Genomic DNA, 13,243 nt, shown 5'->3' with positions numbered 1-13,243 from the left:
CCTCTGGATGGCTGCACAACCCTCTGGCGCATCACCAGCAAACCTGCTGAGGGTGCACTCTGCCCCATCATCCAGATCATTAATTGAGATGTTGAACAGGATTGGACCCAGTACTGGCCCCTGGTAACCACCCTATAGGCCCATCCATTCAACCAGTTTTTAATGCACCTCCCTGTCTGCTCATCCATTCCATATTTTATCAACTTAACACTGATCTAAAACTTAAAAGAATAAGACGCTAAAAGTTCTTCCACAAACTGTTTCCCACATCCCTCTTTCAATTCTGTAAGGTCTACTCAGAAAACATTCCTACTTCATTGAGGTTTCCAAAATTTAGAGTGGGTTTCTTTGTTTTGGTTTGCCTTGGATTGGTTTTTTTTTCTTTCTCCTTCATCCCCTAAACTGCTGGGCTAACTCTGGCCACTAAAAATCATGGCTATGAGAAAGTCATAAAAAATGGTACTTTTAAAATTTTAAAATATTTACATTTTAAAATATATATTTCATGGTGAACAATGAGCAGATTGATCACAACAGGTGTTTAAATTTTGTACATTGGGATGACTTCTTGATTTTTCATTTCCCTTGAGCAAACTCAAGCAAAGCATACTACACTTGCCAAGATTGGATAAGTAAAATTTAAGTCACCAGACTGTAAGTTTTACAGTGAAACTTCTTCATTTTCAGTGACCGCAGGTGAAAAAACTGAGAAGATAAAATTAAAAAATGTAAAATATCCAAAGATGACAGAACCAAATGCTAATGCATCTTGTTCAGCCTAAAAAGATCTGTCAGTATTTGAAAGCATGTTTCTCATCTTACCTCCATTGAAAATCACCTCTCCAAGACAGTCTCGAGGTACTTTAGATGCACAGCGTTTGTGACAGTTGAATCTGCAATCTAAAACAAAAGATAAATAAGCCCATGATATCAGAACCTCACTCCTACTCAGACACTAACATTCTATCATTCACTGCTTCCAAATACAAGCTTCAGTTCAGATTCATACATTTGCATGTAACTAAAGACAGCATCAATGAGGTCACCTCCAGGAGGAAATTACAATCTTGTCCTGATGTCACATGTTGATTTGTCCCACCACTATTTATTATGTCAGCACTTCCCCTTCCAGTACAAAATAATTTTCTACTTCTCTAGCTTTCTCTGTAGCTATTTTTTCCATCATGATGTAATTTTCCCCATTCTCTCATTTGATCCACATCCTTTTTTCCATTGCTATATGATTTAAATGTCTCATCTCTAACATTTTTCCCCACCTGCCAACTAAGACTTGCAGGGATCAGAGGTTCCAAGATCACACACCTATATCACAAAGCAAATGTCTTCTGCAGTAAATACCAAAGTCCAGTTCACCTACCATTCAGGTTACAGATTTGGCTAACTACTGAAGGTCCATTTCTGTCTGCTGACACAGGGCAGACAGAAAAACATTATGACCAGATTTGTCCTGACATGGAGATGGAATCTAACCTGGATGTGTGCCATTTCTGTACCCGAGGTATCAGATGCAGCCTCCTGAACAACATTAGTGGTATTAACAGGAATTTCCTTTATTAGTACCATCCCTGTAATTCTCAACTCTATCATCATCATGAATTTCAAAAATCCCACAACTGCCACAAGTTGCCCCCACAACTGTTTTCATACTGATAATTTAGCCTCTTTTTGCTATCTAAAACAAGCTCAATGTGTTTTCCTTTTAAGCCCAGACAAGAGAAAAGTCATTATCTCTCCATGTTTTGTAGCAGAGAAGCCAAATTCTAAAGCAGAATACAATGCTGTTAGGCTTCTGAGTGCCTAGAAGGATGTATCCTAGGAGACCCATGAACTGTCTTTTTTATAGTAGTGGTTTCAGTCCATATTATGCAATACAATTAATTCACTAGTTTGAAGGGGGCTGGAAGAAAGAGACATTTCAAACCCTGTCAGGGAACTAGAAAACTGAGTCTATCCTAATAAATTAAACTACACTCAGAAACATTTTTGGATACTGCAATACGACTCTCTAGTCTAGTAAATAGTTACAAATACCCCTTGGCATGCTTTTGGCCCACAGCATTAGCACAATCCCAAACAGTTCCAAGGTCTAGCTCATAAACCAGAGCATCCTATGAAATTGCTCAGAACAGGCAGTCTGCATAGAGCCACCCAGGTTGAGATGCTAAGGAAACGTGCTCATGAACACAGGTCACTTTATCCCAGCTGATCTCAGTGTCCAGTAATGTTTCTGTGCGCATTTAATTTATTACCACAAATACAGCTTTAACATCCCAAAGATCATCCCCAGAGTCCAACTAGTAGCCTGGATGAATTCAAGAAATCCAGGGTACTCCAGAACACAAGACTAATGAAAGATCCCAAGCGTTGGGAATGTGCACAAGGAAGTTGGTGGGAAACCTTAAGAATCTGTAGGAGAAGGCAGTATGAAAATATTTGGATTGTTTGATATCAACTCCTGATATACTGAAAATAAGTATACTGCATAAATAGAGGCCTATTAATACACTTATTTCTGTCCCGTGCATATACATAATATTTCTCTACATTTGTTTTCCCTCCATAGATGCTATTTTTATCCAGTATCACTCATTTCCCTGAAATTGATGTGGTAGCCCCACTTGTTCAGCTAGATATAGTCACAGCAATTGTACATGGTCTGCAGCATATGTATGTTAAAACTGCAAAGCATCTTTTTCAGGCTTCAGTATTTATATATTACATGTATTCAAGACACACACTGACTGAAAAAAATATCAAAAACAGTTCAGGATGCAGACTTCAAACAGACTACAAAGACTGCAAATTAATAACAACAGAAATGAAAGATAAAACTACTTCCTTACTTACATGAGACAGCAGTATTTTTAGTCAAAAAATGTTAACACAGCTGTAAGTTTAAATTTTTTTTCTCTCCTCTGATAAAGCAAATTGAAAACGTATTAAATGACCTCTCTCAAAATGCTGACCTTTGGTATTCACATTTGACAAACTCACATGAGAGAAATGCAAAGTCCTTTCCATATTCATGTTTATGATTCATCACTAGACTTTTGTTTACTGCAACGAAGCTGATAGATTTGCGCTATCGAGCCATAAAGAGCCAGGAGATCATCACAGTGTCATAGTTATGCCCTAGGAACTGCATGGAAAAGTCTGAGAACTGAAGGCATGCATGTTAACATATGTTACATAAAAACCATGCAGCTGATGAAGTCTAAGCTGGTTCGGGATGGGCACCTACCAGTATAAAATATTTCCAAAAGATAGTAACCAGTATCCGGTACTAGAATAATAGAATGAAAATTCACAAATTCTTTAGTGATGAGTCTAGAAGACAGCCACTGAACAAAAGGAAGCATTTCCCATTTCTATTAATTCATAATTATCCTTCTAGAATTAAGGTGTTCTCAATCCACGTATGATTAAATCTTATTTTTCAGAAAAATATACAATGCACAGTCTACTAAAATGAAAATGACAGTTGCTGTAATCTTCTCAAAATTACACAATTTTTCAAAAACTACACTGCCCTATTTTGCAGTATGCAAACCACCTAAGCTGAAATTAGTTTTAAATACAAGACCTTTATTGAAATTTATCACTGCAGCAGAAAATGAAATTGTTACCTTTACACTGCATGCCTTGGCGAAAAAGGCCCTTAAGCAGCCGTTTGCAGTACTGGCATATGGTGGGACGAGTGTAGGAGTGAACAGCAAAGGTGTGTGGAACCTTCACTCTGCAAAGCACCATCTTTTCCATCCAGATGGGGCGGCCACTCCAAGAGGGAATTCTTTTACTCGGTTCTGGGCAGCAGCGCTGGAATAAAGAAGGTGTATATAATGTGTACCAAAAACCAGTTTTACTGCCACGACTGCTTTGAAAAGATACAGCTGTGAGGCTAAGTCTGTGGTGACTGTGAGGAGGCAAACAATGCACCCATTTTTAACCATGTTTGAAAGGAGGATTCTGGGAACTACCGACCTGTCAGCCTCACCTCTGTCCTTGGGAATATTATGGAGCAGATTCTACTAGAAGCTATGCTAAGGCACATGGAAGACAGGAAGGTGACTTGAGACAGCAAGCATGGCTTCATCAGGGGCAAGTCCTGCCTGACCAAACTAGTGGCTTTCTACAATGGACTGACTACATCAGTAGACAAGGAAAGGGCTGCAGATGTCATTTATCTGGACCTCTGTAAAGCCTTTGACACAACCACATCCTTCACTCTAAATTGGAAAGATGGATTCAATGGGTGGACAAGGAACTGGTTGGACAGTCACATCCAGAGGGTAGTGGTCAATGGCTCAGTGTCTTGATAGACATCAGTGACAAGTGGTGTCCCTCAGGGGCTCATATTGGGACCTGTGCTATTTAAATGCCTTCGTCATTGCCACAGACAGTGGGATTGAGTCCACCCTCATCAAGTTTGCAGATATTACCAAGCTGAGTGGTGCAGCTGACACACGAGAGGGACAGGATGCCATACGGAGGGACCTGGACAAGCTCAAGAAGTAGGCCTTATGGGAATCTCATGCAGTTCAACAAGGCCAAGTGCAAGGCGCTGCACCTGGGTCAGGGCAACCCCCAGTATCAATACAGGCTGGGGGATGAACAGATCGAGAGCAGTTCTGCTGAGAGGGTCTTGGGGTTGCTGGTGGATGAAAAAAAAGTCAGTGGGGTTTTAAGGGAGATGTTGACTCAAAGTGACCAGATAAGAAAGCAACCTGGCCAAGAAGCTTTAAGAGGGCATTCTGGTATTGTAAAACAAAAACAAGAAAACACCAGATGGTTCACAGACAGCACATACAGACCCCCATATAGAGGATAAACTGGAAAACACTTGAGGTAGGCAAACCGAATTCCAATCACTACCTCAAGCTATCTGTTTTTAAAATCAAAGTATGGCATGCCTGTTAGGCAAGAGTATTTAGAAAATTTAAAAATTATTTTGAAAATTAATCTCCTAAAAAAAAATCTTTGAAATTAAGTTAAAAGAAAAACTTTAGCAATTAAAACAGAAAAGGCACTGAGTATAACAAAAAAGAGGTATCAAAGAGATACTAAACATGCACGTAGAAACAAAAGTTAAATTCTGTGATGAATGGTTACAATTCTATGTTCACTGAATAAATCTTAACAGTAGTTATAAACATCAGAATATTTTTTCATGACTAGGCTTTTATAGCCTCTAGCTAAAATAAACATGTTCTTGAACTAGGCTATACTATTTGTATTTTAAACTATGATTAAACTAAGAATGGTTACACTGTAAAGTAATAGATAAGTAGAAAAGACTAAGGCACAATCAAACAAATGGATCTAATCACTGCCTGTCCTATGATCCCAATATAGTTGCAGTATAATTGATAACCTCTCAGCAATCATCATAACCATTATAAAAAGGAACTCCTATGGATGACTGTTTTTACCGTAAGCCCTTGATCCCCTACACCCTCCTTGATAGGGCTTGGGGTTTTTTAACTTAACTCTGTGAAAAGCTTAACAGCATATCAGGAACACTCTCTCCTCCCCAGCATAAAAGCTTACAATTTGTATCCCTTTAGCCAAGTAACTATTTTATCCTGATACCATAATTACAGAATGAATCTGTATTACAACGAAGGCAAGACGTTTTATCACTCTGACACCAAAGTTCTCAGAGTTCATATAACCACGAGTGAAAGGCTAATAACAATTCAATAGCAGAAATTGATTTCCCTTTCACATTACATACTTCTTCAGAGGCAGAGGATGTGTGTTCAGCTTGTGCTGGTCTTGGAACTGAAAGCCCTGCTCCTGGTAAAGACACGTTAGACAGACGCCTCTTTCTCACTCCACTGCAGTTGTTTGGAATCTTGAAGGCACATCGTTTATGGTAGTTTAAACCACAACCTGGAAGAGTAGTTTTTTAATTCAAAAAAACTCCCAACATTCAAAGTAACAAAAACTGTACTGATGTTTTGACAAAGCAGTTTTAAAAAGACGATCCAAAAATTGTAAAGGCAGAAATAGCACGTTGTGTTAAATTCTCTTATTTTAATGTTCTTGATGCAATTCACAGAAACAGCTTTTTCTGCAGTACTTCTTATAGTACTGGTCTCCAGTAAGCCCAGCTTGAGAAACAAGGTCTAAGACTTGGAAGCAGCTGATCTCCCACCACCAGGAGGCTTTCATCACTCCCTCACTTTGGAGCGCAGAGCCAGAGAGAAGCCAGTGAGAAGGCAGCTTCAGTACCTGACAGCAGGCTGCAGAGTGCTCGGCAGCCAGCTGGACGAAAGCCATAAGGAAAGGGATTCCCCTTTGGGAGCCTCTCCAGAGTGTGTGCTCCTTGTGTAAAGAACACATGGCCATAAGCGAGCTATTTGTTGCAAAGTGGGAAACAAGAACACTTCTTAAGTCATTTGCCCAAGGTCATGCACAGTTTGTGTTAATGTCAAGATCAGAAGTTGGGTTTTCTGATCCACAAACCCTTCCAACAGTGAAATAATACATTTATCACTTGCTAATATACCAAACACAATACAATTTCTTCTTCCTCATCTTCTACAGATATACACACACACAAATACACTAAATATCATAGACTTACCTTCACATTTTAATCCTTGTCGTACCAAACCCCAAAGCATCTCTCCGCAGTAGTCACAAAAAGTTGGAGCCTTGTATGAATGCACATAAAGTGCATGAGGACGAATCTGGAAATCTTCAACTGTAGCCAAAGCTTTTAAAAAATTGCCGTAAGTTATGGTTCTTACCACTGGGTCAACAAGGATTTACAGAAAGAACATGCTGTGTTAAAAATGGCTAATTCAAAGAACACTAATGAGCTGTTTAGACATCAGCATTTTACTGTATACCACTTAAATACACATTTAGAAGACTACACGGTTTTCAGTAAACTTTTTTATTGAGGAAAAAGATCCATTGGACTCTGTAGGCTAATGGCCACAACTAATCAACAGTATGAGTCACAGTGTTGAAAACCTCACTAAGTTGAAGGCAAGTACAAGAAGCTTTGCTAAAAATAACAGCAAACATTTGAAAGAGCAACTTAATTTTCAAGCTGTTTTGTAATCTACAAAATTTCCAAAGAAAAGACAGTTCTACAGGTTAGATTTTTATCTTCTAAAGGATTTTTTCAGTAAAAGCTTATTAGATTGAACTCTTGGTGTATCAAAACAGAACCGTGGATAGAGTTTCCAGGGAACACTGGAAACTTCACTAATAATGTTCTTTTTCTTAAACAAGCATAGATATATTTAAATTAAAAGGTATTTTACGCCACCATTACCTTGCCCTGATGGCTACTCATTCTTTGATCAAATAAGTACTAACACTTCCTATTCACATTCTTTTTTAAAAAATCCTATTGAAAGAGATTTACATGTCTACAAAATGCCTCAGTTCAGGTCTGTCTGTCTATAAGAAAACTCAGAGACTGTCAAAAGACACACAGCAAATTTTCCAAACATGCCATTTATGAGAAGCAATGAAAAGCTCAAACCAAGATATCAATTACTGAACACCCCAGACATACCTACAACAGTAGGCCTTGAAATGCAGCCAAGGAACTCAGCCTTACAGCTCTGGAATTCATATTTTATTGATCAAATTGACAAGTCTAATCCCATGAGAGTCAAGAGGTCTCTCTTCCTAAAATATAACCTTAGTTTGGCATTTCATCCTCAAGTCTTAAAAAACTGCTTGTTACTAAGTCCAGCTTTTATTTGTAATTTAACTATAGCTGGCTCTTTTGATTGAATTTGACAGAGTATTGATTAAACACGTACAATGAGAAACAGTTAGGGCTGGGTTTTTTTCGTCCCAATTATTGAAGAGTACTACAGGTTAATAAACACCATTCTAAGGATTTTATGATTTAAAGAAACGCTTTTATGTACTACAATAAGTCTTAAGAGTCTGTTCTTACAGGTATGAAAGCCTTACAGCAGTATAAGCCATCAACAGCAAACACTACAGAACAAAAAGATAGAGCTAAGCAAAAGAAAACAAATGACAGGGTTGGAAGAACAAATTCTGGATCCAACCTGCACTTTACCTTAATTAATTATAATATTATATTGATATAATTTCATATTTGTATAATTCAGATTTATTTATAATAGTAAACTAGAAGAAGAATAAACAGGACAACAAAAAAATAACAAAACTGAGTACTGAAGCACCAGTATCACTCAGATTTTCTTGGAAACCTCTACCCCAAAGTATATAAGACTTAGGTCAAAGAGCTTAAGGCAGGCATGAAAATAGTGCTCCATGAAGTCCTATTTTCTATTAATCTCCTGAATAAAACATTGTTCCACTGTTACAATAATACCTACCAGAGAGTACAACCTCAACAAGATCTCCCTCATGTATCTCTTCTGCTGATGTAATTCGTTGCAAAATATTATCTGAGTTCAGGTCATGACGGAACAGGAGAATTTTATCATACATACCGAAGAAACCACACTCTGGGAACTGCAACAGAAAACAAACTCTGAATTAATAGGTGTTTTTCGCTAATCCTATCCATCAATGTTTTTAATAACATCTACAGAACTCAAGTGTTTTAAAGTGTTTCATGGAAACAAAATTGGCCTGCTTATTTTTGAGGAAACAAAGGATCTTCTGAACTAAAATGTTGCATAACAAGTTAAAAAACCAACAATGACAAGACAAAAAACAAAACAAAAAAACCACCAAAACAAAACATACTAAAACTAATCAACTTCTTCCCTGTTCCCCCCCCCCCGCCCCCAACAGTCACACTTTTTTTTACAGCTGAAAAGAAAAAAAGGTAAGCTTTTTGTTTCTTTGTGTTTTTAGTCTCTCAAACCTGCATAATCAGTCTGGCAAGTGAAAGCCAATGGAGGTCTCTAACTTGGATACCATGACCTGTAATCCTTATTTCACAGATATTCTGGTCAGGCAGGTATTCAGCTCAAGACACGAATCCCCATAAGGACAGAAGAAAGTACTGCAAATTCATACAGGAAATAGATACACTAAGTAACATGCCATTTTTACATGACACTTCACTGAAAAAAATATTTTTCTTGGTTTGTATTTTCCCTACTCCTCAAAACATTGTCAAGTGTGAGCAAAACTTCCTAAAATGAAGACTTCTTAAAATGAAAAGCTTAAAAGCAAATATTTCACAGAGAAAAGAGCAGGAACAGACCCTGGAGATGAATGAGTACCACTCAATTAGCTACTCTGGCCTTTTTGTTTAAACCAGAATTCAAACTTGAGGTAGGAACACACATACAGAAGAAAACAGGAAGAATCCAGGAAAGAAATATGGAAAAGCCCAGAAGAAATTTTCAATTAAGGAGGTAACAGACTACAGTTTTACTGAGTTAATTTAGATCTCACACAGTCAATAAGTAGCAGGACCTAAACCCCATGAAGCTTGGGGTATATTAACTGTACACTAAAGTAATCAAAGACTTGTTCTACCAAATCAGAGACATAATGAAGGTATCCATCATGCCCATTGTTTTCACACTCTCTTCCCATTCAGAGAAAAAATAATGTCCTCTCTACAGCAGTAATTTTATCTGAAATATCAAGTTGTTCTTCTCTCTTTTGGTGTGCACACACTACACAATTACATTACACATAATACTGAAGAACTTCTGGAAATTCTGCTCTGGAAAGCATACTATCTACCTTGGACAGTCACAAAGAGAGGCAGAATTTGTGCCACTGAATGCACATAAAACCAGAAGACAGAGTTGGCAAATTTAAACTGACACCAATAGATATTTATTCCACAGTACCAAGAAACTAATTTACTGGGCTGATGCCAAAGCAGCAGGCTGCTTCATCTGCCTTTGGAACTCTTCTTTTTCCAATTGTCCAAAGATCATTTGTATTAGGAAAGCAAATATAAAGCTTGATAATTAGCTGTGCTGCCCAAATATGTCTCAGTATCTCTGCAAGCATGCACAGGACTTGGCTTCATATTCAGAGCATGCACAGATACAGCATGCTAATAATTCTTTCAAGGAAACTAACAGTTCTTTATAAGTGAAACACTGCATAAACCTACTTTAGGCTCTAACTCAAAATTCTACCGTGCCTTGATGGACAAGAAAACAAGTTATATTTACATCATTAAAATAAGTGCTGTGAGGTTTTGTTCCTTGATACTATATGCACTGTTAAGCTAGGTATCATATCTTAATGCTAGTATCAACAAGAGGAAGGTACCACCTCAATGCTACCATCAATTGTATCCGCAAGATAACTCCTATCAATTGCATCATGCTGCTGAAAACTTACTTACAACAAAAGGGAGATAAAAATCAACATGACTATAGTATGTATCTGCCTGCAGATAAACACAACTTCTTTTATTAATGCCAATATTACTTTCAGCTGCCAGGAGGGACAACTCATGATCCAGGGATCCAGGGTGAACTCTCTGTATTAAGTTCACAGAACCACCTATAAACCACCGGAATCTCTAAGATACTTCACAGGTTTAAATCTCCTTCTCTTGATAAAGATATGTGATTGTTTATCTTTTTTTTTTTTTCACTCTTTGAGACCATAAACATACTATGCAGCTGCCAGAATATCCCTGCACATATTCCCCCAACCCCGGTAACCAGAGGTCACATAATAAGTGCTACCCAAGCAGCACTTATTTTAAATGCTATGACCATATTTATTCTGCATATGCACCATTTACCCCTTTTCATGTACAAATCTTGGATTTATTAAGATGTTTTAAATACACTACATTAACTTTCATTACTAAAAAGCATTAGCTGACACAATAAACTAGAGTTCGAGATGAATACTCAAGTCCTCTTTGCGACTGCAAGTGTAATCACTAATGAGATATTACATTCCTTAGAAAGCAGCATCAACATTAATTCCAGAGTTTGTAAATAACATTATAATGCCTATAATTAAGATTTGGTTTTCAAATAAATTCCAGACAAATGCGAAATTAAATTCTACAGAGTAAAAGTATTGTAAAAAAAGCAAAATCATCTATTACAGATTGTTAGAACTGTCGGCATCCACACCCTCATTTGGTTCTCAATTAATTAAACTGACCTTTTAAGCCGCGTATCATGAATGCTTCTCATATTGTTGTGACAATTTACTGCCCTATACTTTCAAAACAAACATACATATACATGGATGAAATGACTGTGAAAGATTGTCTAGTTTTGTAACTGTAACATTTAAACCCCTAAAAGATAATTCTTTTATTTACAAGCTTGAGCTTGGTTAGTAGCTCCTAGACTGAGCTGCAGAATCACAAGCCCAGGTCTAAGAAGACTTAATAATAATCTCTGCTAGTATTGAGTACAAGAAGTTTTTCACTAAACATAGCTCCGTATACAGGTTCTATTATATGTGACAAGACTTCACCTATTCATTGGTATTACAGAGTTGCAGTTGCTACGAGATCTTCCTGAATCCACAACAGGAAAAGGTGGTAGCTGAGGAACCTTGCAACAGCTCCTTTACCTATTCTGCCTGTTTGGTGTTTGTCTGCATGCACACAAAGCAGCACAGAAGAACAAAGCAGGTGGAGCAGCCCCTACAGCACCCTGCCCAGGGCCTCCCAAACCCACCACAGGAGCAATCAGCCCACCAAAGGCCCATCTCCACAAGCCAGGGGAGCACAGAGAAACAAGGGCAGGTGGGAAACCAAATTAAGGACTCTAGGGAAAGGATACCCTGTCCAGTCCCTACCAGGGCTCTCACAGGACATTGTCAGACCCAGTTTCCACACATAAACTGATCAAGACAAGCCAACACTAAAACACCTTTTGGGCTGAGAGGGGTTGCTGTCCACTGATTATAAAATGCTAGGGAATTAGGACTGTACAATACTTATTATGGAATGTTTGTGGAAGGAACTAAAGGCAAGGAAGGAATAAATGTGGAAAAAATAAAGGGATAAAAAGATTTTAAAAGGCTGGTCACCTGTAAACAGGGGTTGGGCCGAACAATTGCCTGTCTGATCATGTCCTGTGCATGATCAGCACCATCTGTCCTATCTTTCATTAAATTCAATTTCTAAATATTTTCCTGGATGATCTTCTCTCATTCTAAGCACATGTGTGTGTATAGGGGGTCTGAGTACCAGCAACTAGAGCTGGAGGAATGTGTGATGTGACTGGAGAGTTTAGAGTAAGTGAAATCAAGAGCTTGAATATCCAGGTGCCAGCAACTGGAAAGACCAAGATCCAGCAGCTGATACTTGGCAGAGAGTTTATGAACCCGGCTGCTGGAGACATCCACTTTTTCTTTGTTGACGGTTTTCTTCTTGGGGGTGTGGGTATGTGTCTGCATGGCTTTTTCCCCACTAACAGACCTTCATCCTGAACCACCAGAGAAGGGTACAGTATGAGACCACTGGTGCTGTTTGTGTTCATGTGAGAGCTCACAGATAGACACGCTGTTGATCTGTTTTGATCTGTGTGTACACATGTATATGTTGTAAATCTGTATCCAAGTGCTGCTGCCTACTGGGAATATGTGGTCAATCTTACTGGCCGTGATTGGACATGGAGCACAGAGCTGCAGCAGCCTCACCTCTGCCAGGAGGATGTCAGATTCAATTATCCCTAACAAAACTTTTCAAGACTGACGAACAAATCCTGCTCTTTCCTTACCACCTCACCCTCATGCCCTTCTGTTATAAAAGAACAGACCCTATCAGGAAGATGCCTGTTTGACTGTTCCTTCCCACACCCCTCACCCCAGATCACTCTCCTCTGCCCCCACTGCAGCTCTGTGCACCCATGCAGTGGAAATGCTGGCTGACTGCCTTCCGCATGGCCGGCGCTGATGAGCTGCAGGTGGCCTGTCAGAGCCCAAGTCTCAGGCACTTGGCCGGGCTTCCATGGGGGGAGCAATCAGTTCCAAGCAAGCAGCTTGGCTCCTTACAGGCGTGCAGCGTCCTGCTCTCTCTTCCACTCCCCAGTACATTCGGGAATACAGCATTCCTTGCTAGCACCTTGGCCAGAAGGCTATGTGCAGACTGCTGGCCAAGAATAACCTCATCGATTAACAAGTTTTTCATTTCAAGTGGTATCTTTTAACAGAAATTTTACGCAAAGCTTAAACTATGTTCAATAGCTGAAATATGTTCAAGTTGTACACTACCAAATTTTTCTCTCTTGTACTGCAGCAAAGTACAGCTTTTATAGCCTTCCTTACGCTCAATTACATAGGAAGAACACTA

General features: G+C 38.8%; 1 protein-coding gene across 1 annotated transcript in view; it reads right to left on the bottom strand.

Annotated features, from left to right (window-relative positions):
• PRKD3 (protein kinase D3) overlaps positions 1–13,243 on the bottom strand; it is a 43,627-nt gene that overhangs the window by 20,919 nt on the left and 9,465 nt on the right. Inside the window, exons 3-7 of the mRNA XM_027681596.1 lie at positions 8,364–8,502; positions 6,611–6,742; positions 5,756–5,913; positions 3,648–3,837; positions 823–900 (exon numbers count right to left, since the gene is read on the bottom strand). Coding sequence (XP_027537397.1) covers positions 823–900; positions 3,648–3,837; positions 5,756–5,913; positions 6,611–6,742; positions 8,364–8,502 — 697 coding nt within the window. The remainder of the gene's footprint in view (positions 1–822; positions 901–3,647; positions 3,838–5,755; positions 5,914–6,610; positions 6,743–8,363; positions 8,503–13,243) is intronic.

This window comes from Neopelma chrysocephalum, unplaced genomic scaffold (assembly GCF_003984885.1).
Source record: "Neopelma chrysocephalum unplaced genomic scaffold, ASM398488v2 Primary Assembly neopelma1_61, whole genome shotgun sequence".
Classification (NCBI taxonomy): Eukaryota; Metazoa; Chordata; class Aves; order Passeriformes; family Pipridae; genus Neopelma; species Neopelma chrysocephalum.
Note: the sequence above shows the minus strand (reverse complement) of the source record. Positions and strands in the feature narration are given on the sequence as shown.